This window comes from Pollicipes pollicipes, unplaced genomic scaffold (genome assembly GCF_011947565.3).
Source record: "Pollicipes pollicipes isolate AB1234 unplaced genomic scaffold, Ppol_2.1 Scaffold_6138;HRSCAF=7277_pilon_pilon_pilon, whole genome shotgun sequence".
In the NCBI taxonomy this organism is placed as follows: domain Eukaryota; kingdom Metazoa; phylum Arthropoda; class Thecostraca; order Pollicipedomorpha; family Pollicipedidae; genus Pollicipes; species Pollicipes pollicipes.
The window spans coordinates 8,199,436-8,224,000 of NW_023596818.1; the positions used below are offsets into that span (position 1 = coordinate 8,199,436).

At 55.1% G+C, this 24,565-nt stretch overlaps 1 protein-coding gene across 5 annotated transcripts; it reads right to left on the reverse strand.

The window, feature by feature from the left end:
- Nucleotides 1-66: 66 nt before the first annotated feature.
- On the reverse strand, nt 67-6,564 carry LOC119106248 (epimerase family protein SDR39U1). Of its 5 annotated transcripts, none has more exons than XM_037229853.1 (6): nt 6,536-6,564; nt 6,026-6,171; nt 4,693-4,900; nt 2,531-2,674; nt 1,854-2,011; nt 67-1,080 (listed from the first exon to the last, which is right to left on the reverse strand). In XM_037229853.1, the coding sequence occupies exons 2-6, from the start codon at nt 6,164-6,166 to the stop codon at nt 802-804; spliced, it is 930 nt and encodes a 309-aa protein (XP_037085748.1). In that variant the 5' UTR covers nt 6,167-6,171; nt 6,536-6,564; the 3' UTR covers nt 67-801. The 5 variants fall into 5 exon arrangements, with proteins under 5 accessions (XP_037085748.1, XP_037085750.1, XP_037085749.1 ...); XM_037229855.1 differs by having other exon boundaries at nt 6,026-6,174; nt 6,536-6,547; XM_037229854.1 differs by having other exon boundaries at nt 6,026-6,174; nt 6,528-6,546.
- Between the last annotated feature and the right edge of the window lie 18,001 nt (nt 6,565-24,565).

Consider the following 24,565-nt stretch of genomic DNA (forward strand, 5'->3'; position numbering starts at 1 on the left):
GAAAATCGGCGATGAGCTGGTGTCCAACCATCCCACAATTAGCAAACATCAGAGAATGGCGTCCTGTAGATCGGCGGTTTCAGTTATTATTTGCAGTTGTTCAGACTCGCGAATCTCCCTGAGCACTGCAGATGAGACACTGGCTGGACTGATGGACCATGGATGGGCGTAAGACAACAACACAAGACGAAGGTCGGCCGACACGTGGAATAGTATTGCGAGTCACGGCAGTGTGACGACATCCTGCTGGTGGATCGCTCTAGATGTCTGATAAACCGACAGTGTCCAAATGTACATAGTATTGCATGGGCAATGAAGGGCTTCTCGAGACACGTCACGCAAAACTACTCAGCTTTTGAACAGTAGTTGCACTGACTGCGTCGTAGCGCTCCGCTCAGCAAGCCGGTCGCAACAATATTTTCCGTATCACGTCAGTGAGTTAAAAACCGACCCTTCACTGGCATCACAGCTTTCAAAAACAAAACTTCCCGACACGGGATAACAACATTCCAGGGTGTAAACAACATAAGTGACTGCGCGCAGGGAGCCGCAGCCGGCGGATACTCGCGGATACAGCAGCCCAGTGCTCGGCTGCATCTGTGACCGCAGACAAGTCATGATCGATCCTCCAGCACGGCTCCCATAAAGGGCCATCCAAAGTCAGCAATAACACTACATCGGCCTATAACGCCTGGTGACTACGCGGGGCGCTTTCCTGGCCCTCGCCTGCGCGCTCAACGCTGTCTTGAACCCTTTCACAGTCGCACAACACATCCCTCACCCCACCCCTAGCCGCCAGCCTCAGTACGGCTTCACCGGGCTGTACCGGAGGTGCGCGAACTCGCGGCAGGCTGAGTCAATGTCCGGGTACTGGTACTCGAAGCCGAGCTGCAGCGGCCGGCGCGGCAGCACGCGCTGACCCTCGACCATCATGCGGGCGCGCGTCTCGCCGAACGCCAGCCGCACGGCGGCGGCCGGCAGCGGCACCAGCGCCGGCCGCCACAGCGCGCGTCCGAACGCCGCCGCGAACTCCCGGTTAGAGACCACCTGAGGCGCCACGCCGTTCAGCACTCCGGACACCTGCGGCCGGGACGACGGGCACGGTCAGCACGGCCCTCGGGGCGAGACAGGGCCCGCCAGGTGGGCGTGATGCGGATTTGACAGGACACTGCGGGTCTGACAATGTTCGGGACCTGCCACCACGCTGCATCACGTAAGACCCTCCGCGATTCGGCCTGGCAAGACAGTCGGTGGCAAAATGATTCGAGGAACTGGAGCGGCATGATATGGGCATATATATATATATATATATATATATATATATATATATATATATATATATATACACGGCACAATATGGGTGGTGCGCTCAGCATCCAAGCAACAAGCTCAGGCTGCAAGTGGCTCCCGTGCATTTGTTTAAGTTTCGTTTCAATGTGACGGGAAGGACAGACTTGACTACTCAACACACATCGCAAATTCGTACAAACGGAGCAAAAAGCAATCCCTCAAACCCCCCGGACTGAGCGAACGGTATCACAATCCAACGGGCTGCAGCAGCAACAGAGCTACCACAGAATCCCTTTAGAAATTCGTACTCGCTGGAGACAGCCGAGAGACATCGGACATAGGAAACAGTGTTTTGACGTTGCAGTGCCAGAAATATAACACCGACACAAATGACATACCGAGTCGTCACTAGTGACGGACGACCCTGTCAGACGCCGTGCGACACATCCATGCAGCCGATCCATGTGCCAAGGCCGACACACCGCCACATGGCAGAGATAAACGCTCGCACACAAACACCTCATTCGTTTTTAGCCAATGCATGACTCCCCCAAATGCCTCACCTTGGGGTTCTCGATGGCGAAGATGAAGAGGCCGACGATGTCGTCGATGTGGATCCAGGGGAAGTACTGCCGGCCGGAGCCGATCGGGCCGCCGACACCCATGTAGAACGGGATGAACAGCTGCTGGATCATGCCGCCGTGTCTGCCCAGCACCACGCCTGGACGGAGGGACGGGCGTCAGACGGCGCTGCGCAGGCCCGCAGACCGGCCGTGAGACGCGGGGAAACCGGTCCGGAATCGGGACTCGTCCGGCCGCAGTGGCACATGTCAGAATGAATCACGTGTCAGACACGTGTCAGACACGTGTCAGAGACACGTCATCATCATCCATGGGAGGAATTGGTCCCAGTGTGAAAATGCTGTCAACGAGTACATGGGTTGCACAAGCTGTTGACCCAACTTGAAGTGAAATAACAAACACAACATTTATGCTCTGCAACTGCATGTTGATTTAGTGCTCATAACATGTGATCATCATTCATGCTGGCTGCACTAGCAAAGCAAAACAGCTGGCGGAAAGCCGCCAGCCTACGACGTCCGTCAACGTACGGCGAGCGCCCTTTCCATTTTCTGCTCCTACCCCATCCACATCTCCCAAACACACAACATGCGTGCTTATCGCACGTTCTCCAGAAGCAGCCGCCCCGTGGCGACCGCGGTGAGCACTAGTGCCGCACCTGACCGCACGATGGCAGTGCGGACAGCCGGGTCGTCCAGGCGCGCGGCCTCCTCCCACTCGGTACAGAGGCGAGCCATGAAGTCGGCGTCGCCGCCGGGACTCTCCTCCGTGTACTCGGCCGTCTCGCTCGGCTCGTAGTAGCCTGCGGGTGTTGGCGACGTCAGCAGGCTGAACCACGGAAAAGTCCAGCAAAGCATCTACAAGGGCCACAGGCTGATGACTTCTGTTGGCAGCATGGTGTCTCTGGTATGGAATCCTGGATTGGAGTGTGCATATGTTCTAAGAGCAAAGGGTTGACAGTGAAACATTCGCCTTGTCAGAAATGGTGAAAGCTGGAAAATGTTTGCTAAAATTGGTTAGGCATGCAATGGTGCACCAAATCACATCATCACATATATACAACAGTTGCCATGTACAGCAATCAATATCAATTAGTTATCACAGCACCTCCTCTGACAATGATGGAACTTAGTTCAAGTTGAATGACCTCAGGACATTTCCTAAAACCAGAAGAGATTCAGAAATGTCATGATACAATACAGCATGTCCAGGCATGTGAGACAAGTATGTGGACTGTATGCCTCTCAGTACAGAAAGTACAGGGCTTCTGGCGCAAGCCATCACCTAGAAGAGCCAGGTGCCATATCGCTGCTGCTACAGGCCCCCCAGGCATGACTGATGACAGCGATCCCATCCAATACACCAGACCATTTCATTTACATAAAAAATTATGCACAATTATGACATCAATAGATCAGATTATTACATATGCATGCCACGAGGACAAGCACACCACCAAGGTAAAGCACAAAGCACACAATGCTGCTACTACCCTACACTAAGGTGCCCGGATGATACAGACATCCGGCCCTGATGCCCCAAAATGCTCAGTTACATGTGTTCAAAGGGAAAGTTGCACATTTGAAGATACTGAAGCAAGCATCAGATATGATTAAATCGGCTCACTTTATGGGAACTGATATCCTTTTACATGGAAAAGACTGCACTGGACCAACAAATTTCTCCATTTAGTAACTATACTTCTCAATACATAATTGTTTCACTGCATCATGGAATGTTTGTGTAAGGTTGACATGCACCAAACTAGCTGTGCGAAATTGCCGGCCTTGCCTCACTTGACTTCAAACAGTGCCAGAAGTGTTTGTTGTGTCAGAAGTGTTTGTTGAACCAAACATCTCTACGTGCTCATGTTTTCACCCTTTCTCATGCTGTTTTTGCATATTCATCTGTGAGTTTAAGATATTCACTTGTGTTCACATTTTTGGTTATGGTGCTAGTCTAAGTTATTGGAGAAAAATTCTTATTTTCATCATAATTATGAAATATGTCCAATTTCTTATATAACAGCACAAAATGCAATTTGTATCCAACCCAATTACACAGAATCTTTCTTCAGTCTACATTTTCACCACACCCATCTCTTCTGGGGCAGGTTAAATGCACCAGCCACGAGTGGCCCAAGAGACCCCCGGAGGGACCCCCACCGGACGCCCGCCACATACCATGCAAAAGGGTCCCTGCACAGGCTAAGGCTCAGCAGTTGCCCCCCCCTCCCCCCATATGCATGTAGTCATACTCCATCACCATCTGCTCTCCTTCATCCCAAGGCCCTGAAACAATTATTACTAGTTGAAAATGCTCTAATCCAAGTACTCAAACCTTCTGTGAAACTCACATAGCTTACTCAGCATTGATAGCCAAAAGATGTCCACTATGCTTGGAAATCATCCTCACAGATGCCAAATCTGAATGGCTTGACAATAACATTTTGCTTAGCCTTGAATGCATCATGGTCCATGGGGTGACAGCATTTGAAATATATATATATATATATATATGGCATCATGCATGCCTGAATGACCTTGCAATAGTTTGCACATCTTGGTAGGTACAGAGCATTTTAGACTTTAAGAAGGACAGGGCTGTGAAGTGCACTCAAAGATCTTCAAAATGACTACTTCAGTTCAAAACCCCACATATTTGGTGGTTATACAAATGATGAACTCTCCCTTTCATTGAGCTGGAATATGTCTTTGACCCATATGACATCCAGAATGGACAGCACTGTGCACTGCAGACAGCTCCTGATGCAGACATTAACACTCAGGGTCATTTAGCCCAGTCCCAGCCTCCACTGACCCACACCAGAGATGGACACAAAGACTTGTGGCTTGACTGGAGCTGCACGAATCGCATCAGCCAGGGAGCGTGTTGAGTTAACACGTGACGCCCACACATTCTGCTTGAAGCCGGGCGTCCAGCGGCGGAGTGGGTCCAGCACGTTCTGGCCACTCAAGCTGACCACAGCTGTTGTGTTGCCTGGCAGGCCTCCCTCACTCAGCTCGCTCTGGGGGTAAGAGAGGGGGTCAGGTCGGGAGGATCAGCATCACGTTGACCACCTGTCATACAGCCCAGCAGGCTGCCTTCACTCAGCTCACTCAAAGGGCAGGTAAATGGGTCACATCACAAGGATCACCATCAGGGTGATCAGAGGTGGCCTGTTGCCAGGCTTGATACCTCTACTCAGCTCACTCCAAGGATGGGTAAATAGGTCACATCACAAGGATCACTATCAGGGTGATCAGAGGTGGCCTACTGCCAGGCTTGGTACCCCTGCTCAGCCTACTCTGAGAGTGGGTGGAAATGGATATGTTGTGATCTCAGTGGAATGGTGACCAGGGCTGCCACATTGTCCTTGCATATAGGCACACCTTGCTTGGCTTGCCATAAGGACAGGAGTGGGGAGCTATGTCAGATAGGGAAGATCACAACATTGCCAGGTATGAAGGTGCTTATATTGACATGCACGCTTCAGGAAGTATTTCTGCCTATTGCAGCAATTCATATCACAGCTAAATGATGCCACAGCAAGGGTCAACCTAAAAATTGCATATCTCAGAAATATGTTATTGGGATAGGATTTAGACCAAAATAAGATTTGGAGAAGCATTTTGACATTTTTGGGCATGAGTCACCATTCTACAACAAAATTAATGGTCAAGTTTCATGAGCAGGCATCATTGGTAGCAAAAAAAGGTTAGTGGAAGTTGCCCCCCTTGGAACAAGGTTTAGAATGCCCCAAACAGCTGTCCATCATCACTACCATGACATGCAGACTAGCCCAAAGATAGTATGGAAATTCATTATTAAGGGACATAGGGCAGCACATACAGTGTTGGCAAAAACAACATAAAAACAAGACATTGTTAAATGCCAGTCAAATTCAAAGCTCAAGAGCGAGGACCTCATGATCTGCAGAGCCTGTCTTGGAATGCTGAATCCCACAAGCCCACAACACAATATTTGATATTTGGTGGATGGGTTTCACAAACTTTATAATTATGCACATCTCATATCATACTGCACATTTCATGTCAATATATCTGCATGCACAAAGAAAATGTCAACTTCATAGAAAGCCAGCCCAGGCAGCAAGATAGCTCATAGGTGCACCCAAGTCAGGAAATCTCACCCAAGTCATCCTGTATGGACCTGGCTTTCTGGACACAACCATAACATCATATCCGCGTTTTCTTAGCTGAGCACTAAGTGAGGTGCCGATGAACCCGCTGCCACCACCAAGGACAACTGTTCCCAGTCGTGACTGAGACATTTCAGCTGCTGAAACACACAATGAGTTAGTGCAGCCTGCGGGCCAAGGATGAAATAAATTCCAAGTAAAACAGGTGCCACAAAGCATACAGATGCTAGATATGTACCTAAATCAACATACCCAGTCTGTATTTGGAAGACATACTTTTCCACCCAGGCTGATAGAAATCGAAGTGACCAAAGACGCGTAGGAAAACTTGGGTTCGTTCGAGTGCTTGTTGGTTGCTTTATTTTATTTCATTGATTGCTCTTATCTGGGTTTAGGCCTTTGATCACCTGGCTTTTAATGTGAAATGAAGCAAGCTTTTGGTGCGTGACATACCGCCTCCTGGTGTAAGCATATACAGCTACCCCACACCCACCCGCCCACCGTATCTCGATTGCTTGCCTCCCACGCAAATGTTTTGGTTTGCCAAATGATGGGCAACTTATGAGAATAAAAACGTTAAGCAATACTGCTGTTATTGCTACTGAAACCCATAGATGAAGGTTTATCAATATTTTTTACCGCCAGATCTCATTTCGTGCTTTAACACAAAACGCTCAAAAAAGTGTTTGATGGAGATAAAGATTAGCTTTGCTTGAATGCTGCACCATGTAAGGTTTTAGTTAATTTAATTTTTAGTTTATATTATGGACAACGTTTAATCTTCCAGGAACATCAACAAAGCAACAAGTACGTACCAAGCGCGCCACATGTGTCAAATCAACCATTGATTCATAACAGCAACTTGTAGGATTGCTTCACGTTAGGGAATTAGTGGGTGCGGCGAGGGAATTTCTGTCAGTGGTGATAGGAAGCATCCGCGACGTGACCTCGAGATCCTGATTTGACTCACGCCAGTTGCTCAGTGAAGTCCAGCCCATGATTGTGCTCCACGGACGTGTAGTTTTGCACTTTATCATCAGCGGGTGTATGTCTATGCAACAAATCTGCGATCTCAATTACAAACCGGAAGTGTGACACTGCGTGTTTTCGTTGTTCCGTAGTGTTAAGTGCCTTGCAAATGAAATGGCTGATAAGGAAGGATCAAGAAGTGCTCGAGCAGTGAGAAACTTATTAACCAGAAAAAAGAGCAACTCTGATCCAAATATCAATAAGCATACTGTAGTCAACGAAGACACAGGCCTGGAAGAAGGTAAGTGATGAAATGACTAGTCTGACTCTTACACATACTTAATCTTAGCATGCTTGTTAGTTTGCAAGCTGTGATATATGATGTGACTTATGTCAGCATGCAGACTGTCAGCTAACACCTCTGTGAACAAATATGAATCAGAGCTGGATCAGCACTGAATGCAATGTTTTATAAGATGACCAGCATGTTATTATAAGTAGAGGTTGTGGCTGTGAGATAATGCCTCACCAATGTGTGATCCTGCTATATAACCATTTATTTTGAAACTAGTTTTGCACTTATCCAGCCAGTTTGTAGCAGTTATTAGGTTAGTGTATCTCCTTGGTTCTGAGTGTGCCTTTCTAATACCCAGAATAATGCAGTTCTGCCATCAGTCATATTTGGCTATCACATTCAAAACAAGTCTAAAAAATCAATTTATTTGAGCTGTCAAAAAATCTAGCAGTACTGATTAACAGAAGTGGTCGTTTGCAAGAGCTTGATGCATTTTTGTTCCCATTTAATTAAAATATTGCATGTTGAAGTGTTTAGAGTTTGGTGTATGGTAAGCTGCTTATGAGGTTGTGTTTGGAGTGAACTATTTTCATAGCTTTCCAGCTGTTTATGTAAACACATATGTGTTGCATATGGTGCAGAGCCAACAATTTTAGCATGAGTGTGAGGCAATACATAGCCTGGTTTCTAAGCCCATTTTGATGCTGATCAACAATATTCTGGCATGCCTGCACATTAGATGCATGGCGTGACTTTGTGACATTAAACTATCCCATCAGCCCGTCAGTTGTAGTTTGCTTTTTGTTTCATTGTTCGTCATCAAATTGTATGTTTTTTACTGACAACCAGATCAAATTTTTGCATTGTGGATGAGTAATCAGGTTGTGGCTGCAACATACTACATGCATATGGTTTCCTGATTTCAAAATGCTAGTACCATGGTGCTGCCATCTGTTATTGTATTGCTGCCCTTGTTTTGATAGGAGGCACTAGTGCATTCCACAGAACCCAATGTGGTGATAATTCCCGAAGACTGGCCATGCATACTGGCCTATGTATTTTGTGATCTGATGAGTGTTTTGCCCTCTCTTAATTGCTTGAGTGATGACCCTTATGCAGTTGCTCATTGCAAGCAGGTCATGTAGTTTGTTGACTCATGTTAGCGGTAGTCGGTACCGAATGACGGTGGGTAATTGACGCCTCTGAAGCTGGCTGATTGATCATATGCAGACTGGCGGCTTCATTACCTAAACATACGATAATGTGCAGATATTTGCACGTGAGTTGAGTTAGGTGCGACTTGCAGTCATAAACGTTGCATGCTTGTGGCGCGTGGTTCACAGCGGGCACGTTGCCGGATATTTGTGGCTCGTGGTTCGGAGTGGGCCCATCGCCGGATGACAAACATAATTTGACTGTATTATTGGTGGATCTGCATGGCTTGCGTGTCTAACGTCAGGGACAACGTGTCGTCGAGTTAGGAACCCTGGCTTAGGAAATTTGGATACATTCCGACTCCACCAACAATTTACGTTAAGTCATTTCATCCAGCTCTTCCATTCGTCTTCGAATGACGTCAGATTTGGACCTTACATAAAGTATTCCCAATTATTTGTAGCATTTGCCCATCTTTAAAAACACTCCAGATTACACCGAATAGCCTTGTTGCAATGACCCATTTTGAGTCATCCGACATCGCTGTTCCTGGTATAACGGTAACAAGTGCTGCTTAGTGGGATGAACACTTCTGTTGACCACTGGCGCCAGATGGCGGCGCGCCGTGGCCTGCATCTGGCGTACATGGCCGGAACGCACTGAACCTTCCTATCATCGGGCTTGTGTCTTGTCTGGCATTGCGCGAGCCGGCGGTTGGTATAGTGTATTTTACGTAGTTTCCGTCGACATTTAGCTTGATTTAGATCGGCTCTCGACGACTTGATAGATACATATTTATATGCGGCAGTTCAATCCATTTCAGTTGATCCATCCGTTGATTTAATGGGAGCCGCATATTCTCCCATATGACCGCCGTCATATAAGGTCACGAACTTCGCCGGATGGAATGATTTAGGGCGGGGACGGTAAAGATTTGTTGCCTCACTGGCACACGTTCCCACGCTTGTCCCTACATCACGCAAGAGCATTTTTGACCGGGCTGATTAGACGTGAACACGTTACGTGAACGTAGAGGCAGAGACGTGTGAAAGCTCGTTCATGCTTCATGCTTTATCTGTGCCTTGAGTATGCTTTCCATGCAGCTTGTTATTCGTTCTTGGTTCGAACCTTTGATGGTACTCGAAATGTTCAGAGATTCGCTTTGAATACCAGAGCCAACATTTTTCAGCAATTATTGATGGAATTATAATAATGGCTGATTTGAAAGTGGTGGCACCTTCATTCGTGGAAACCAACGGACCACATCACGGGACGCGCTTGCTATGCCCCCGGTTGTGCACGTTGCGCGCAGTAAGTGACATTGGCATGGCACGGAAATATATGGTTTCATTGTTTTTGAATAGTCCGAATGTATTAGTTAGAAGTGGGCACCGTTGGCTCAGTTTTGTTGGAATGGAACAGTTCCCTTAATTTTGGGAATGCAGTGTTGCAGCGGCATCCCAGCATTTTAGAGCATGCCTATTAGTTGCGCGACACTGCGTGGAAGGAATCCAGAAACAAATCCCCAACCGCAAGCTTCCACTTTGCATATGAATGCATGCGGTTTTCAAACCTTTATGCGGTTTACTTGGTATGTAGCGAGGGTGTCCTACATTGTCACGAGCTGCTCTCTGAGAGTTGAGGTTTGTGACAGCGAGCCGCGCAATCGGCGTATAATATATATATATATATATATATATATATATATATATATATATATATATATATATATATATATGTTACGTTCCCAATACGGACCGTGCAGGCGACTGCTTGTGCCTCGAGCATGCAGTCAGGCAGACCACTGAAATCAGGACAGCCGTATTGCAAGACACTCAGCAATCTTGCCACTCACAGTGGACCGTTCGCAGTGCTGACATAAGGAGATAGCGCTTTCGTCAGGGCTTGTATGACGCGCAGCAGGTGTGGTCATTCTCGACAATGTCAACACGGCATCACAGCGTGGTCTAGTATAGATGTGTGATGACTGTGGTGGATCCGACATTCATACAGCATAGCCTCCGTACTTCAGTGCTTTACGTTATCTAAAGGTCTGTAGAGTAGCTAGCCTCTCGCGCTTGTACATAAGATCTGTGATTTGACTTCCTGGGATGTGCCGGCCTCTCTGGTAACAGCTGCCGGATGGGAGGTGCTTTGGTGCAAGTGTAACAACTTCAACAGTTGTCTTGTGTAATCCTATTCACTTGTGTCGCCGGATGAATCCCTCGCCGTGGTCGCGACGATGATCCGCTGGGGATCCATTGACGTCGTTGGGGTCGACTTTCTAAAGTTGTCTCGGCCTTCCGGTTGGTCTCGTGCTTCGTTCTCGCAATGTGCTCGTTGCTCCTGACAGCGTAAGAGCTGGCGGGCACGAACTGCGCCAAGGGATGACTGGTTGTGTCCAGCTGCAATTGTAGCATTGGTTAATGCCTCCTGTGCGGAGCGGGGACAGGAATGCTCATGAAAACCACTTAGAAAAACATTCATTACCAAGCATCGCGTTGTTCCCCGTGCCGTGTCCGTCTTTGGCGCACATGCATCTATTCCGCTCCTCGGCGCATCGCGCACAGGCGTCCCCTCGAGCGGCACATTCGGGCGGGTGGCGCTGGCAGGTGGCGCGACCTGACGGACCGGCGCGGCAGGGCGGGGTGCGGCGGCGTCCGGGTCGGACCCGGACCACCGCTGAGGTGTGCAGTGGGCAGCGGCCGAGCCGCTGAGGTGTGCCGCGGGCGGCGGCCGGGCCGAGATCGGTCGATGAGCCCGGCCGGAGATCAGTACCGGCCGCTGATGGGACCCCAGGCGGCGCTGACGCCAGGGGGCCAGTTACGCGGAGCACGGTGCGGTCGCGTCGCGTCGGGAACGGCTCTTGACGGCGGATCGTCTCGAGCTGGACGCCAAGTGGTGACAGTGGGACTGTTGAGTCAGGTCCGGCCAGGAAATGCCACCAGCGGATGCCGGGATTTACGGCTGGTGCCTTCGGCGCGGATGGTGATGAATAGATGAATCGATGATTTGATAAAGTCGTGATTGGGTGCGCTGATGGGACCTATTCCTGTCGCTGACGAGGAGAGCGCTGCACTCAGCGAAAAGTTGTCTGCTGTCTGGATGCTGACGCGTGCTGCAGATGTGGCCGGATGTGTCTAGACTCATCTGGCATCCCGGCGGCATTGTCTGGGATGGCGTGTGGTGCGGACATCGCGCTTCATTTCCCCACTGACCATCGCTCCGCTGCCCGCCTGGAATTTCCTCCATCTGTCTCTGTCGCCCTTTGTCCGCCCCCCGGCCGTCGGTGCATTACCCGGGCCACCCAGGACGGGCGCGCCAGGGTGCTCTCCCCGCCGGGCAGATGCTCCGTCCGCCCGTACCTGTCCTTCGCTCTCGGGGAGTGGCAACCGTCTGGCAGCCGCCGGCCAGCCGACCCCGGGCTCAGCTGGCCGGCGGCGGGGGTGGCGCCTCCTGCGCTGAACAGCACAGTCGGCTCCCGTCCTCCGCTCCCCGGCCGTCTGCGCTGACCCGCTCGGTCGGCTCCCGCCCTCCGCTCCCCGGCCGTCTGCGCTGACCCGCTCGGTCGGCTCCCGCCCTCCGCTCCCCGGCCGTCTGCGCTGACCCGCTCGGTCTGCTCCCGCCCTCCGCTGCCCGGCCGTCTGCGCTGGCCCGCTCGGTCGGCTCCCACCCTCCCTTCCCCGACCGTCTGCGCTGACCTGCTCGGTCGACTCCCGCCCTCCGCTCCCCGGCCGTCTGCGCTGACCTGCTCGGTCGACTCCCGCCCTCCGCTCCCCGGCCGTCCGCGCTGCAGAGCCGCCGGTGGGCGCCTCCTCCGCCGGCCGGGCCGTCTGCAGCGGCCGGGCCTATTTACCAGCTGCCAGGCTGACGAATGACAGCGGACGCCCACGGCGGGCGGCTGTTGTGTGCGGGCCGCGCGTGGCTGGCAGCCTGCCTCGCGCCGCCGGCCTGTCCGCTTCCCCACGCCGCGTGCAGGGTCGAAGGCCGCGCCGGCCCGATCAGCCGCGCCGGTCTGGCAGCGCGAGCGCCGTCCGCGCGGCTCGCCCGCTCAGCGCCGCGCTCTCAGCACCACCTGCTTCCCGCCAGAGTGCCTCTTGTGCTCGGTCGTAGGCACTCCTGCTCACTCTGAACACCGCCTGCTCAGCCTGCGCGCGGCGTGCGCTCAGCCTGCCCCGCCTGAGCCCCGCCTGCTGCGCATGTGCGTGAGGTGGCAGGGATTCGGAACTGAGACCCTCTCGGCGGCCTTCCGGGACGGATCGCTGTTGGTCGTACCACTGTACTGACAACGTCGTAGGTTTTACGACACTACAAGTAGAAGAACGGCTCAAAGGCAGTTTCTGCTGAGTTATGTCAACGCTATTTGTAGCAATGCGCGGCCCGAATAGAAAACGACAGCTGCACCTGGGCGCGCCCTTTATCCGTGCCGGCCTGGGGCGCGTATTTCAGCGCTGAAAAACGTCCATTACGTTTCCGCCAGTTGGAATGGCGGGTATCCCCTGGAGAGCCCGAGGAGTGGGCTCCTTCCAATGCGGCCTTCGTGTGTGCGGGTGGCGTGGGACGGACGCCAGACGGGTCTCGCTACCAGCTCGCGGACCTATCGCCCGAACAGCGCACACTCGAACGATAAGGTCATCACCGAGAGCGCGCTGTGAGGTCTCCTTGGTCGTCCCCGCTGAGAGGAGTCTGTGGCCCGTCCTCGCTGAGAGAAGTCCATGGCCCGTCCCTGCCGAGAGGTCTCCTTGGCCTGTCCCTGCTGAGAGGTCTCCTTGGCCAGTCCCTGCAGAGAGGTCTCCTTGGCCCGTCCCTGCTGAGAGGTCTCCTTGACCCGTCCTTGCTGAGAGGTCTCCTTGACCCATCCCTGCTGAGAGGCCTCCTTGGCCCGTCCCTGCTGAGAGGTCGCCTTGGCCCGCCCCTGGTGAGAGGTCTTCTTGGCCCGTCCCTGCTGAGAGGTCTCCTTGGCCCGTCTCTGCTGAGAGGTCTTCTTGGCCCGTTCCTGCTGAGACGTCTCCTTGGCCCGTCCCTGCTGAGAGGTCTCGTTGGCCCGTCCCTGCTGAGAGGTCTCCTTGGCCCGTCCCTGCTGAGAGGTCTCCTTGGCCCGTCCCTGCTGAGAGGTCTCGTTGGCCCGTCCCTGCTGAGAGGTCTCCTTGGCCCGTCCCTGCTGAGAGGTCTCCTTGGCCCGTCCCTGCTGAACAATTGGCGCGGGGGCGGTGCTGAGTTGCGCGCAGCATGTGCCAAGTGGATGACGACGGAAATGATTTGCAGAAGAGTTCTTACTCAGCGTAAGGTGCCTTGGTTGCCTGATTTATTTGTTATTTGATGCATTTTCGGTCGGTTTTACTTTGTCATTCAATCACACGTTGCCAAAACTTGCATGGCCTGCGTGATTGTGGATGAGCGTATCCGTGTTTTTCATAGTTCGTAAGGTATTAAAGTTGATGTTAATCAAGCACCTGGCGATCTTTTTCTAACAATCACGTTACACGCGAACTACAATGGCCTCGAAAACAAGCGTCGCATAGGATCTGAGATCTTCGTCGCATTTCCACACCCGGCTGTTTTAAGCATTCTTTCATAAGACAGTGTGCTGTTTTTTTTACATGACGTCAGCGGGCCATTGTGGGACTGTGCAATGTTGTGCGCTCCTGTCTCGCTCCAGCTCTTGCTGTCTGGTTCGTTTCCCGAAAGAGCCGTCGGCTGGCTGATTGCTTGTTTTGTGGTCGTTGGTGCCGACGCCCTGGGCCGGCGAGCCGGCGAGCCGGCGCGGCGGTGGGGTTCTGCAGGTAAACACCGACGCGTAATGGCCAGATATTGGCCTGCTGAAGGGGCGTTTACGCCACGTGCGGTGCGTAACGCGCTCAGATCATTGATTACGCCGTGCGTGTTGTCAGGTGGTGTGCTTTTGGGGCCCTGCCGCGCGCTTGAGCTTGATGGACACGTGGCAAACAAAACTGCGATGGGAAAACGCCGAGCGGGCTTACCGTGGTCTCCTCGCGAGAGTTCTTGTGACGCGCGGCGTTATACTCGGTCGCTTTTTCTCTTGCGTTGCCTGGCTGAGCCGGCGTCTCCTCAGGCCTGGTCCCAGCCTCTGTCGCCTCCTGAGGCAGCAGAGTCCAGCACACACACCACCCGTGCGTGCCCGCTGGCGACTGTCGATACTGTCGCCCACCAACCGTCAACAGTAGGCGTGACAACCGGCCATCGTGGCTCTTATTTAACCATTCGCCACCGCTGGCACCGGTGATGACCATTGCGGGCGGACGGCCCGGTGCGGACACAGTGGGGGCACGGTTCAAGTGCCACGTTTCATCGACCTATGAAGGTGTCACTTTTGGCGGCACCTCCTGAAAGACCAATCTGCACAAGATAGGTCGGATGTAAATACCTATGCAGCTGCATGAAGAGATGCAGCTTCGCACGTGCTGCGTGTTTGATTACCAGGTATTATAAAGACTGTGAGTCCTGTACTGGGGGAAGGGGGAGGGGATCAATAAGTTTTTTCCGCCGGCTCCCATCGCGTTGTGTCCTCTCTGCTGGCGCGTGCGGGACTCACGGCTCCTGCTGAACTGAGGGGCCGAACGAGCGGCGTCTCTTGAGTCGGCTTGGTGCGACTGTGAGCGACTCCGCGCTCCCCCGGGAGGTGGCTCCGTCGCTGACCCAGTTCCGTCGAAAGACTTCCCTGCCCTCGCCTGGTTCCGACCGACAGACGGCTCCCAGCCGGGTGTGCCCCCGTCGACAGGCTGCTCCTGAGCCTGACCTGGTCCCGTCGACCAGGACTCCACTCTCGGCGGGGCCCGAACGCGAGGTCGCCCGTTCGTGGCGACGCGCCGCCTAGCTGCTTCTGCGTCCCCCGGTAGCTCGCACCAGCAGGCCCTATCGTCCGTGACCGTGTGACGCCGTGACGCCGTCCGCCTTGGACTCGCTCCCACTCGCCCGCGTCGCGCCCGACGCTGCCGGGAGAGCGCGCGGCCGCGCCGTCTGCGGCGCCGGCAGCGTCCCCAGGCCGCCGTCGCCGCCGCCGCCGCCGGAGAGCGATCCCGGCCGGGCGGCCGCGGCGCGCCGAGGCGCGCGGTTTGGACGCTGCGATCGATTTGCGCGCGGCCCGGCGGCCGGCGCCGGCCGCTGCCTGCCGGATGACGCCAGTTGCCGACCGGCGGCCGATCGTGTCCGCGCCCCGCGTCGGCGCCGACGGACCGCGCGCGAGAGAGAGCTGGTGCTGGCTGGTGCGTGCCGGCCGACCGCGGGGCGGCGGGGACGGTGCGCGCCGCGGCCGGCCGCGGGGGGGAAGGGGGGGGGGGGGCGGCCGCGCGCGGAGCTCTCGTTCGGGGGCGGTGGCGTGTGGGGAAGCGTGCCGTCATGGCAGCGGTCCTGTGCGCCTTTGTGTGGCGGCCGGCGGCGGCCGTGTGATTGCGCTGGGGCTGGAGCGCGTCGGAACGCGCTGTGCCCGCAGTCGTTCAGCTCATCCTCTCTGACCTGGCGCAGTCTTTTGTGTGCTAGCATGCAAATATCACACATCAGGCGTGTTTTGTGTCGTTAATTGGATCGCATTTTATTAGGGATGATTGCTCCCTGGTCCTGAATGGGTGTTGTCCAGCCGAGATCGGTCTTTGTTCTCGGATATTCGTGAAGCGCCGACTGTGTGTATGCGTGTGTGTGTTTGCCATTCCTGCTATTGTGCTGTCTGGATTTCCTGTGCTCCGATATGGTGGAGTAACTGAACATTGAATGTGGAAACTGTGTCTCTGTGGGGCGCTCAGAAGTCTTTGTCTAACAGTTATGTCACGTCCCTAAACCCCTGAACGTGCTAGTGAATGGTTGTGTGTTATGTGGTCGGCCTGTGTGGGAAGTCACACGAAAGCCACGCATGCAAAGCCACTCGCGGAAAACATGTGCCTGTGATGCGTTTCGTGTTCCATGCTCTGCGCTTTATTTTACTGTCTTTTCGTTCGTACTATGGCCCCAGCCCTTGTCGACAGTGATTTCCTCCATTGGTGCTCAGCTTGGCAGAGGTATCCGCCCTTCCACGTCAAGGCCCAGGAGCCGGTCGACGCCCGAATCATGCACCGAAGCGGTGAAGTGCGGATCCGTGGGGGGAGGGGAGGGGAGGGGGGGGGGATGGAGCCGCGCCCTTTCGCTTACAAACCGTACGACACAGCTCCCATCACGCCAATCACGCGATCAGATCGCAGCTTGCCCGACGTGGCCGGCACGGCACGCTGGCGGCGCTCCCCGTGCTCCGACTCTCGGGTCTGCAGCTGCTCGTGACGCGTGACGATCGGCCGGCGCCGCTCCGGAGGCGGGGTGGGCCGAGCGTGACACGCCGCCGCCGTCGCTGCTGCCGGCCCGGCCCAGCCCGGCCCGGCCCGGCCCCGATCTGCCCGTGTGGGCGCGTCTGACCGGGGAGCACCCCGAGCTTGCGGTGAGGGTGGGCCCGCCGCCGAGCGCCAGGGCGCGGCCTCGAGTCACGCTGCCGCCCTGCTGTTGTGCCGTCCTTCGCCACGTTCGGCGCCAGAAATCGCTGCGTTAATTGCCGTGACGAAGCATGCGATAGCACAGCCGTCGCATGCCTTCTGAATTGGCCGCCCGGAAGATGTTTGTTTTGGGTGTTGTGCTCACCGCTCGCCAGGCCGAGCAGTGCCGCAGGTCGGTCGGGCCGGCCGAGGTGCGGTGCGGCTCTATGGCTTCGGTGGCACCGCCGATGGGGCCGTGGCGGCCGGCATCTGCGTAGTATGACGTTTTCTCGCTGCTTGGGAAGGCGAGTCGTGCAGGTCAGAATGGGAGTGCGGCTTCGTGCGGCTTTATCAAGGCCGCTGCTACAGGGAGTCGCGTAAATGTTCCGCTTTGTTGTCAGCTTTGGCAGCAAATATCTCCAGTGCCTCGCACAGAATTAGCAGAAAGAAAACCGAACTGATTTTGGACTCATTAAAATAATATTTTTATGCATGCTCACCATGCTTCTGAAAAACGATTGTAACACTAACAAGTTCCAAACACCAGAAACATTGTCACTTGCGCACATGTCCTGGAATGTAACCTACAAACTAAGACTTGTCGACCATGAGGTATCAATATGGCTCGGCTTCTATTGGACCTGTGCCAGGGCCAAAGCTTGACAGCATTGTTACAACTTAAACAAAAAAAAACTCAGCCAGGACTGATTTTAGGGTGGGTCCAGTTGTTTAAGTATCCGTTGCCTGCGTGTAGTTTATGCTTAGTATTAAGGCCACAGCGCGCATCGTTACGAAAATTCGCGACTCGACTTGATAGACCGATAGGCGTTGTTACGTAACTGACCTGCAGTATCTGACCCGTAATCGTAATGTTGATCCTTCAGAAACGTCAGACACGATTTGCCGTCAGTTTGCCCGGCAGTGATGCGCGAAAACTCACGACGTGACACTGGTAAGCTCGCCCGGAGGCGTGTTGTTTACCAAAGTAGATTCCTCGTAAACCTGAAGTGTTTGCCGTTTTATGAGCAGGTGGAATTACACAGGGTAATCTTCAACTTAATAAGATGCCTCCCTCTTACTTCTACAAGCGGGTGTTGCTCTGCTTGTACAGTGTGCAAACTGTAAGCAAACAACTATACGCGACTCTTCAGGAACAGGAACTGCAGCGAAAGTTTAGGAAAGGCAAACAGTCCACCCCTAGATGAGCTCTGAAAGGCCCGGGACATCTACGCCACCGCCGCCTGAGGCACTCTTCGAGGGGCCTCTCGGGACATAATGCCGAGGGGAGCGGAATTTCTAAGCATAAGCAAACTCCGTTTATCTGCCGTCTTTTCTGGGCAATCCTTCGATTTACGAAGGCCCTTGTTTTGAAAACGAGGCTTCTCGGAACCCGTCGACCGAAGCCTTTCGCTCGGTGGGGCGCACCATGGCATGCAACCGGAGCGGTCTCGTTTCAGATGTGCTGGGCCGGTGTGTCTGTGTGTGGTTATCAGCAGATCCCCTGGTGCCCTGCTGTCGCGTGTCTGCACTGCTCGTGGTTGTGGTTTCGTGACATGTACCGCGACTTGTCTCGTCTCCTGGTCCTGTGCCGTGGTCACGCCATGTCCGCTTGTCTGTCGTGACGTCTCCCCGCTGTCTGACATCTGTGTTGGCCGAGGTCTCGTGGCGCGGACCCGCCGTGCCGTGCCGCCGCCCACGGTGCGCGCGTCCGTGCCATGTGTCGTGTCTCGGCGTGTGGCCCCGCCGGCGGCCGTGTCGCGCCGCCGCCCTATCGCTGCGCTGCGGCCGGCGGCGCGCTCTGAGCGGCCCATCCGGTGGCGGCCGATAGTGTGGGGCCGCCCGCACCGTCGCGGCCGCGCACCACCGCCCGGCCAGTCGGCCTCAGCTCGCCCTGCCCTCTAGATCGGCACGGCGCCGCACGGTGACCCGTGACCTGCGAACGGCGCGCTGGCCGCCCTGGCCGACAGCCCGGTGCGCGGCGGCTTTCCGGAGCGCGGCTGGCCGCCGTCGCCGGCCGCAATGCTCTCGCACAGCTGCAGCGACGGCGAGCTCCTGCACAGCAGCCAGTGTAAGTCTCACCCGACGCTCCGTCCGTCCGTCCGTCCGTCTGCTGGCTCGCTCGCCTCATATCGCTGGCTGGCGTCGCCGCGCTGGTTGCACGCCGCGCGTCTTACCGGGCTTTTCTCGCCCGGCGACGCGCCTTATTTTTGGCGCCAGGTCGCTCGCCCGCGCGCTGTAAGCGTCCTTGTCTAGGTCGAAGTGGGTTCAGCTTGTTTTATTTTGGCCTGCGCGCCGTCGCCGCATCCCGCCGCTGCCCTCGTTTGCATGCGTTCGTTTGCACGAGATGAATGCCTAGCCGTCAGTGGTCAGTGGTGCGCCGTCGCTGGGCCGCCGTTGTAATGGCCGACTGGCGTCTGAGCCGGCTCGCGAGGAGGGCCGGCCGAGCTGATTGCCGCGGCCGACCGGCCTTGACTCGGGATGGGCCGCCGGCGCACGGCAAGGTCGGCGGGCGCCGGCTTCGGTACGACTTCCGAAGCCCCGGGGCCGAGCGGCGCCGGGCGGCCGAGTGGGAGGGGCGGGGATAGCCGTCGTGCGTCGAAGCCGCCCACCGCGGGAGGAGCGGATCGGAGCGGATCAGTCTGCGTGCGGCGGCAATCGGCGCCTCGCGCTGAGCTGGGCTCGGCGCGGGCTGTCGGCGCGTCGGCAAGCCCGGTCCGGCTGATCGCCGGCTCCGCCGTTATCCGCGGCGATTTCCGGCGAGGCGTCGCTTATCGGGCGGCGGGGCCGGCGCGGGCCGCCGTCCCCTCCCGGCGCCTCCTGACCGGGCCGGCCCGGCGCCGATCAATACGCCCCAGAAGTGTATAAACTCAACCCAACTAGCCGGCTAAGTCGGCGGAAAATTAGTTGCGCGGCGACGCGGCGCGCGCCGCTTTTTAGCCGGGGGTCGAAGATGTGGCGCGAGCCGGGCGCGCCTCGTCCGGCGGGGCCGGCCCGGGCGCGCCAGCGAGCGCGCGCTCCCGCCGCCAGAGCGGCCGGAGCGCGCTGCACGCAGCGCCCGCCGCCCGCAGAATGCATCCCGAATTACTTATGCATGGTTCAAGTGCTAGCGCGTGACGAGAGCGGGCGGCGCATCTGTCTGTTAATTGCTTATGCATGATCGGAGCGGGGCGCCGGCAGGGCTTCCTCAGGCGACGAAGATTGCTCCCGGGGCGTTCCCGGCGGCTTGTTCAGTGTTCAGTGCTGCGAGCGCGAGAAGAGTGCTGGGGAGTACACGCTGGGAGCGCGCGAGCACGCCGCCTCGCCACGAACACGCCGTAGCCCTGCTGCCGGCCGTGCTCCGTGTCGACGCCCGCAGCCAAAAGGGCGTAGGGGGTATGAACCGGGGGAGGGAGGGGACGATGTTTGCACGCTTGCGGAAGCTCAGCATCAGACCTTGGGTGGTGCGTGTAAAGAAATGGCTTAACTCTGAAAAATGATTCATGGTCTTTGCTGAACGATTTAGATCTGATTCAAGTCATGGTTTTGTGTTTTGTGGATCGATTTCTTATCGACTCGCGCCCCAGTTTAATGCTTTATTTCTGAGTCATCTTATCAACCTACGGTGTGTGAACTGATTCAGCACTGATCCACCCCACGTTCAATGTTTGTATACTGATTTCATTGTGTTCTAATTGATAAGTCATTTATTCACAGCCAATGCTCAATGATATCGGCTAGATGTTGGTTGACTGCAGGCTGGTAAAAATTCAGCGGATTGATCGTGTGCATGCTTCATTTCAATACAAAGTAATAAAGGTTTGAATATGTCAAACTCGGTGTCTGAATCAGCCGCATCTGCTCTGATTGTGTCATGTCTCACTGAGTCATGCCTTAAGTGGTCTCATAAAGTTTGTCTTTAATTGATTAGTAATAGCCCGTAATTCACTTAGACAAGAGCCAACACATTACTCTTCTTGGTCATTTATCTAAATTACCATTGCTACTTTACAAAACATCCACATTTGAAGCCGACTTGATAGGTTAAGGTCGTGTTAACATCTATGTCGGATCATGGGTGGGCTGTTGTGAATCTAATCGACAAAAATTATCTTGAATTGACTCATTTCATTTTCACGTTGACCTTGATCAATTCAGGCTAACTCTACGAGATTCCATGATTAAATTAATGATTCACACTTCATTTGCGCGAAATAATTATTTACTTACGACTGATGAAAGCACGACGCGATTCATGCATAATTGATCGATTCGTCTTGAATCGGGCGTAGGTTGGGCTGTGATTCGCGAGTCCGCCACGACGCGTTCACTTCTGAGTCCCCCCTCCCCCCCCCCCCCCGATCGCAAAGTTCAACCTGCGAATCTCAACAACGAGGGAAAACTGAGCACGAAGCGTGCTTCGCCACAAGTGACCTTTCGTGATACTCGACTTTAGGAAGTCTCAGTCGAAATCGCCCGGTCTGTGTCTGGGGCTCCGCGCTCGTTGACGAGACCCTCTGCCCGGTACTTCTATCCGCGTCGTAAAGCGACCGGCCGCCAGCCGTCTTCACAAGGCGGCCGGCCCCGCTCGTCCAGACTCGTTCAGTTGGTCCCGACCCGCCACCAGACTGCTGCTCAGGAGTCCCGGTCCTAGCATGACACGGCTTGACACGAATCACGGGGCTGTCACAGGACGCCGGTCGTGAGTGCCGATTCCATCACGATTCGGTTTATGTTGAAGTCTGACTCCTTCACGAGACGCAGGCCAGATCCGTCACGAGACGCGCCTCATGAATGCTGGCCCCAATGACGAGACCCTGCGGCCGTGAGTCCAATCTCCATCACGGCCTGGAGTATCGATTCCAACACGAGACGGCTGAACGCGAGTCTCATCTCCATCACGTGAGACACCGAGCAGTGAGTCCCCGACCTCCATCACGGGAGACGCCGGGCAGTGAGTCCCGACTCTATCACGGAGAGACGCCGCGCAGTGAGTCCCGACTTTATCACGGGAGACGCACGCCGGGCAGTGAGTCCCGACCCCGCCACAGGATACACCGGACAGTAAGGCTCGACTTCACGAGATACGCCGGGCAGTGAGTCCCGACTCTATCACGAGAGACGCCGGGCAGTGAGTCCCGCCTCCATTACTGGAGACGCCGGGCAGTGATCCCCGACTCCATCACGGGAGTCGGCCGGGCCGCGCCGGGCCCGTATCGACCGGCGCCTGTTTACGTTCGGTGCCGTGAACGCCCTGCTGGGCGGGCGGCGCCGGTTCAAATGGCGCCGCTCACTGCCGGCGCGGTAATGGCGCGGCAGCCGGCTAAACAAGGCGCCGATTTGGCCTGCGATTTGACGGCGCGGGTCGGACGGAGTCGTCGGCGCCGGCGACGGCGTGCCACCGAGCCCCGAGCCGGGCGGCTGCAGCGGAGAAGCGTTCGGCCGCAGCTCCCTGACCACAGCACGGCGTGTGGTGGCCGCGCTGTGGGCAGGATGAGAGCGGCTGACAGATTTGTTGGGTAATCGTCGCTGAGTTACGTTGTTTGATCAGCAGCCCTTGTCTCCAAATCAACGTGCTGTTATCGTACAGTACTGAATCTCGTATCGTCTGCCCTTGCTGCGACGATAAGCCTGTGTTTCTTTGTTTCGCACATGGTGCGACTCAGATAAAAAAATCTCCTGAGAGGGATGAGAGGAAGGGTGGCGGAATTGCCTCGTGCCCAATTTCTTTTCTCGTTGCGGAACTGATTTGACGCCCCATTCCTTCCGACTTGGTTTGCCCCTGGTCGCTCTGCCTCAGCCCCTCCCCGCCCTCATCGCTCTGCGCTGGCGGCCGCCGGGGACCGCGGTGACGACGGGCGCCGACGGGGGCGGCGTATTATGTTGTCACGCGTCGTCCGCCGGGCCGGCCAGCCGCCGGCGGCCGCGTCACCGCCCGGGGACGCCGCTGACGGCACCCGAGGGCGTATCGAGTTGCGGGCCCGCGGCCGCCGGCAGAGTGGTGACGGAGGCGGCGGGCGCGGGCGCCTCGCGGCACGCGACTGCTCTGCCTAGTCGGGCCGTCGCGGCCGCCGGCGGGCGCCACCGGCGCCACCGGCGCCAGTGGCGCAGCGCCCCAGGCCGGCCGCTTGTTGTGAGTAAGGGAGAGATGGGAGCTTTGTGGGGAAAGGCGTGTTGAAGGGCGGTTTTATGATACGATAGCTGAGGTACTACGAGCATGCTGCTGTCGGGCCACCGGAACCGCGTGATCCCCAAGCTGCGCGTATGCCAAGATAGACGTTGATCGTTATCAGTGTGCAGGGTGCAAGGTGGTCAGACTGCAATATACAGAAGGCTTAACATTAAACGAGTAACACTGATGGACACAATCAAAGTGCCCTCATTAATCTGGCATGGGAAACGATTGTTATTTAGCCTGAAATACTGGATTAGGAGTTGTCTGTTTTCGCCATTCCTGTGAAAGTGCTCTGTTATTCTCGAGTGCTCTCCGTAAATGTTTTCTAGCTACTTACCAAACAAGGTATATAGCCATATGTGTTAAAAGGTAGATAGCACATCTGCATACGGGCCTTCAGCGCTCGCTGGCCATCTGGCTACCCGATCGTTTCTACCGCATGATGAATCTTCGTGCGAAAAACGAAAGAAAAGAAAGCGAAAGAGGTCAATGGTCGATAGTGGTGAAGCGATTCAGAATGCGTATCGGGAACAGGTAACACAATATCCACCACTTTCAGTAGCTCGAGCGGGACTGAATCTCTCAACAAAATCATAGCATAGGTCTGGTCCAATACCGTGGCTGATGTAACGGACCTCCTAACGTAAGGCTCCTTTACTAAACACATGCGCCACGAGTTCCGCGAGCCAACACGCGAAATTGATCGACTCAAAGGCGTGTACGCCACGTTACACACTACTGACGCATGGCCGAAGCTGCTTTTCCGGACTGGTGCAACAGTGACATGCAGTGCTAATTTTCTCAAACAGGGTTTTTATGGACTTATGCTGTCAGAGCTCCTTCAGCAGTGATACTACGGCTTAGCTAAATGTTATAGGTGTGGGTAACACCGACTACACGTGCACACCTTAACTAAATGGAGTTGTGGAATTAAACGCGCAGAGGCCGCCCACTAAGGTCGGCAATCAAAGAGGACCGCCAGCCAGCACGTGACCGCGTAGCAAAACCAGCATACAGGAACCGCCTAGTAAAATGGACCCATATGTACCACATCATCTGGAGCAAGGGCGTTGTACACAGGGCTTGGTCTAAAACACTCACGCATCTGCTCCTCACCGACCGGGCTCACACGTGCACAGGAAATAATACAACGGCAACGGCACCTCCTCTGACGCTCCGCAACAACTGATTAAATCGGCTCGTTAGGGTCAGGGTGTGAACAGGGATTTAAAGGGTGGAAATAGGTAGGTTCAAAGAATGAAAACGGCTTGCTTCAAGGGGTCAAACCGATAGGCTCATAGGTTTGAAACCGGCAATCCCGAAAGGGTGAGACCGGCTTATTAATGATGAAATACCCCATCCAGCCAGCATAAGTCGGGGCAGGCGCGCGCTCGCATGTTTCAACGGTGACGTTCTTCCGACACGACTGGCGGCCATTGCTGTGAATTGAGACTAAAGTATCAATTTTGAGGCGGCCTTTTGACATGGAAAGTCGTGATTTTCGAACGAGT

What these genes read in the sequence shown, in the direction of transcription:
- LOC119106248 (XM_037229851.1), bottom strand. An exon ending in TGTGTCCATCTCTGGTGTGG is followed by an intron (nt 2,675 to 4,692) that starts GTCAGTGGAGGC and finishes CAACACCCGCAG; the next exon opens with GCTACTACGAGCCGAGCGAG. An exon ending in TCGCCATCGAGAACCCCAAG is followed by an intron (nt 1,081 to 1,853) that starts GTGAGGCATTTG and finishes TCCCGGCCGCAG; the next exon opens with GTGTCCGGAGTGCTGAACGG.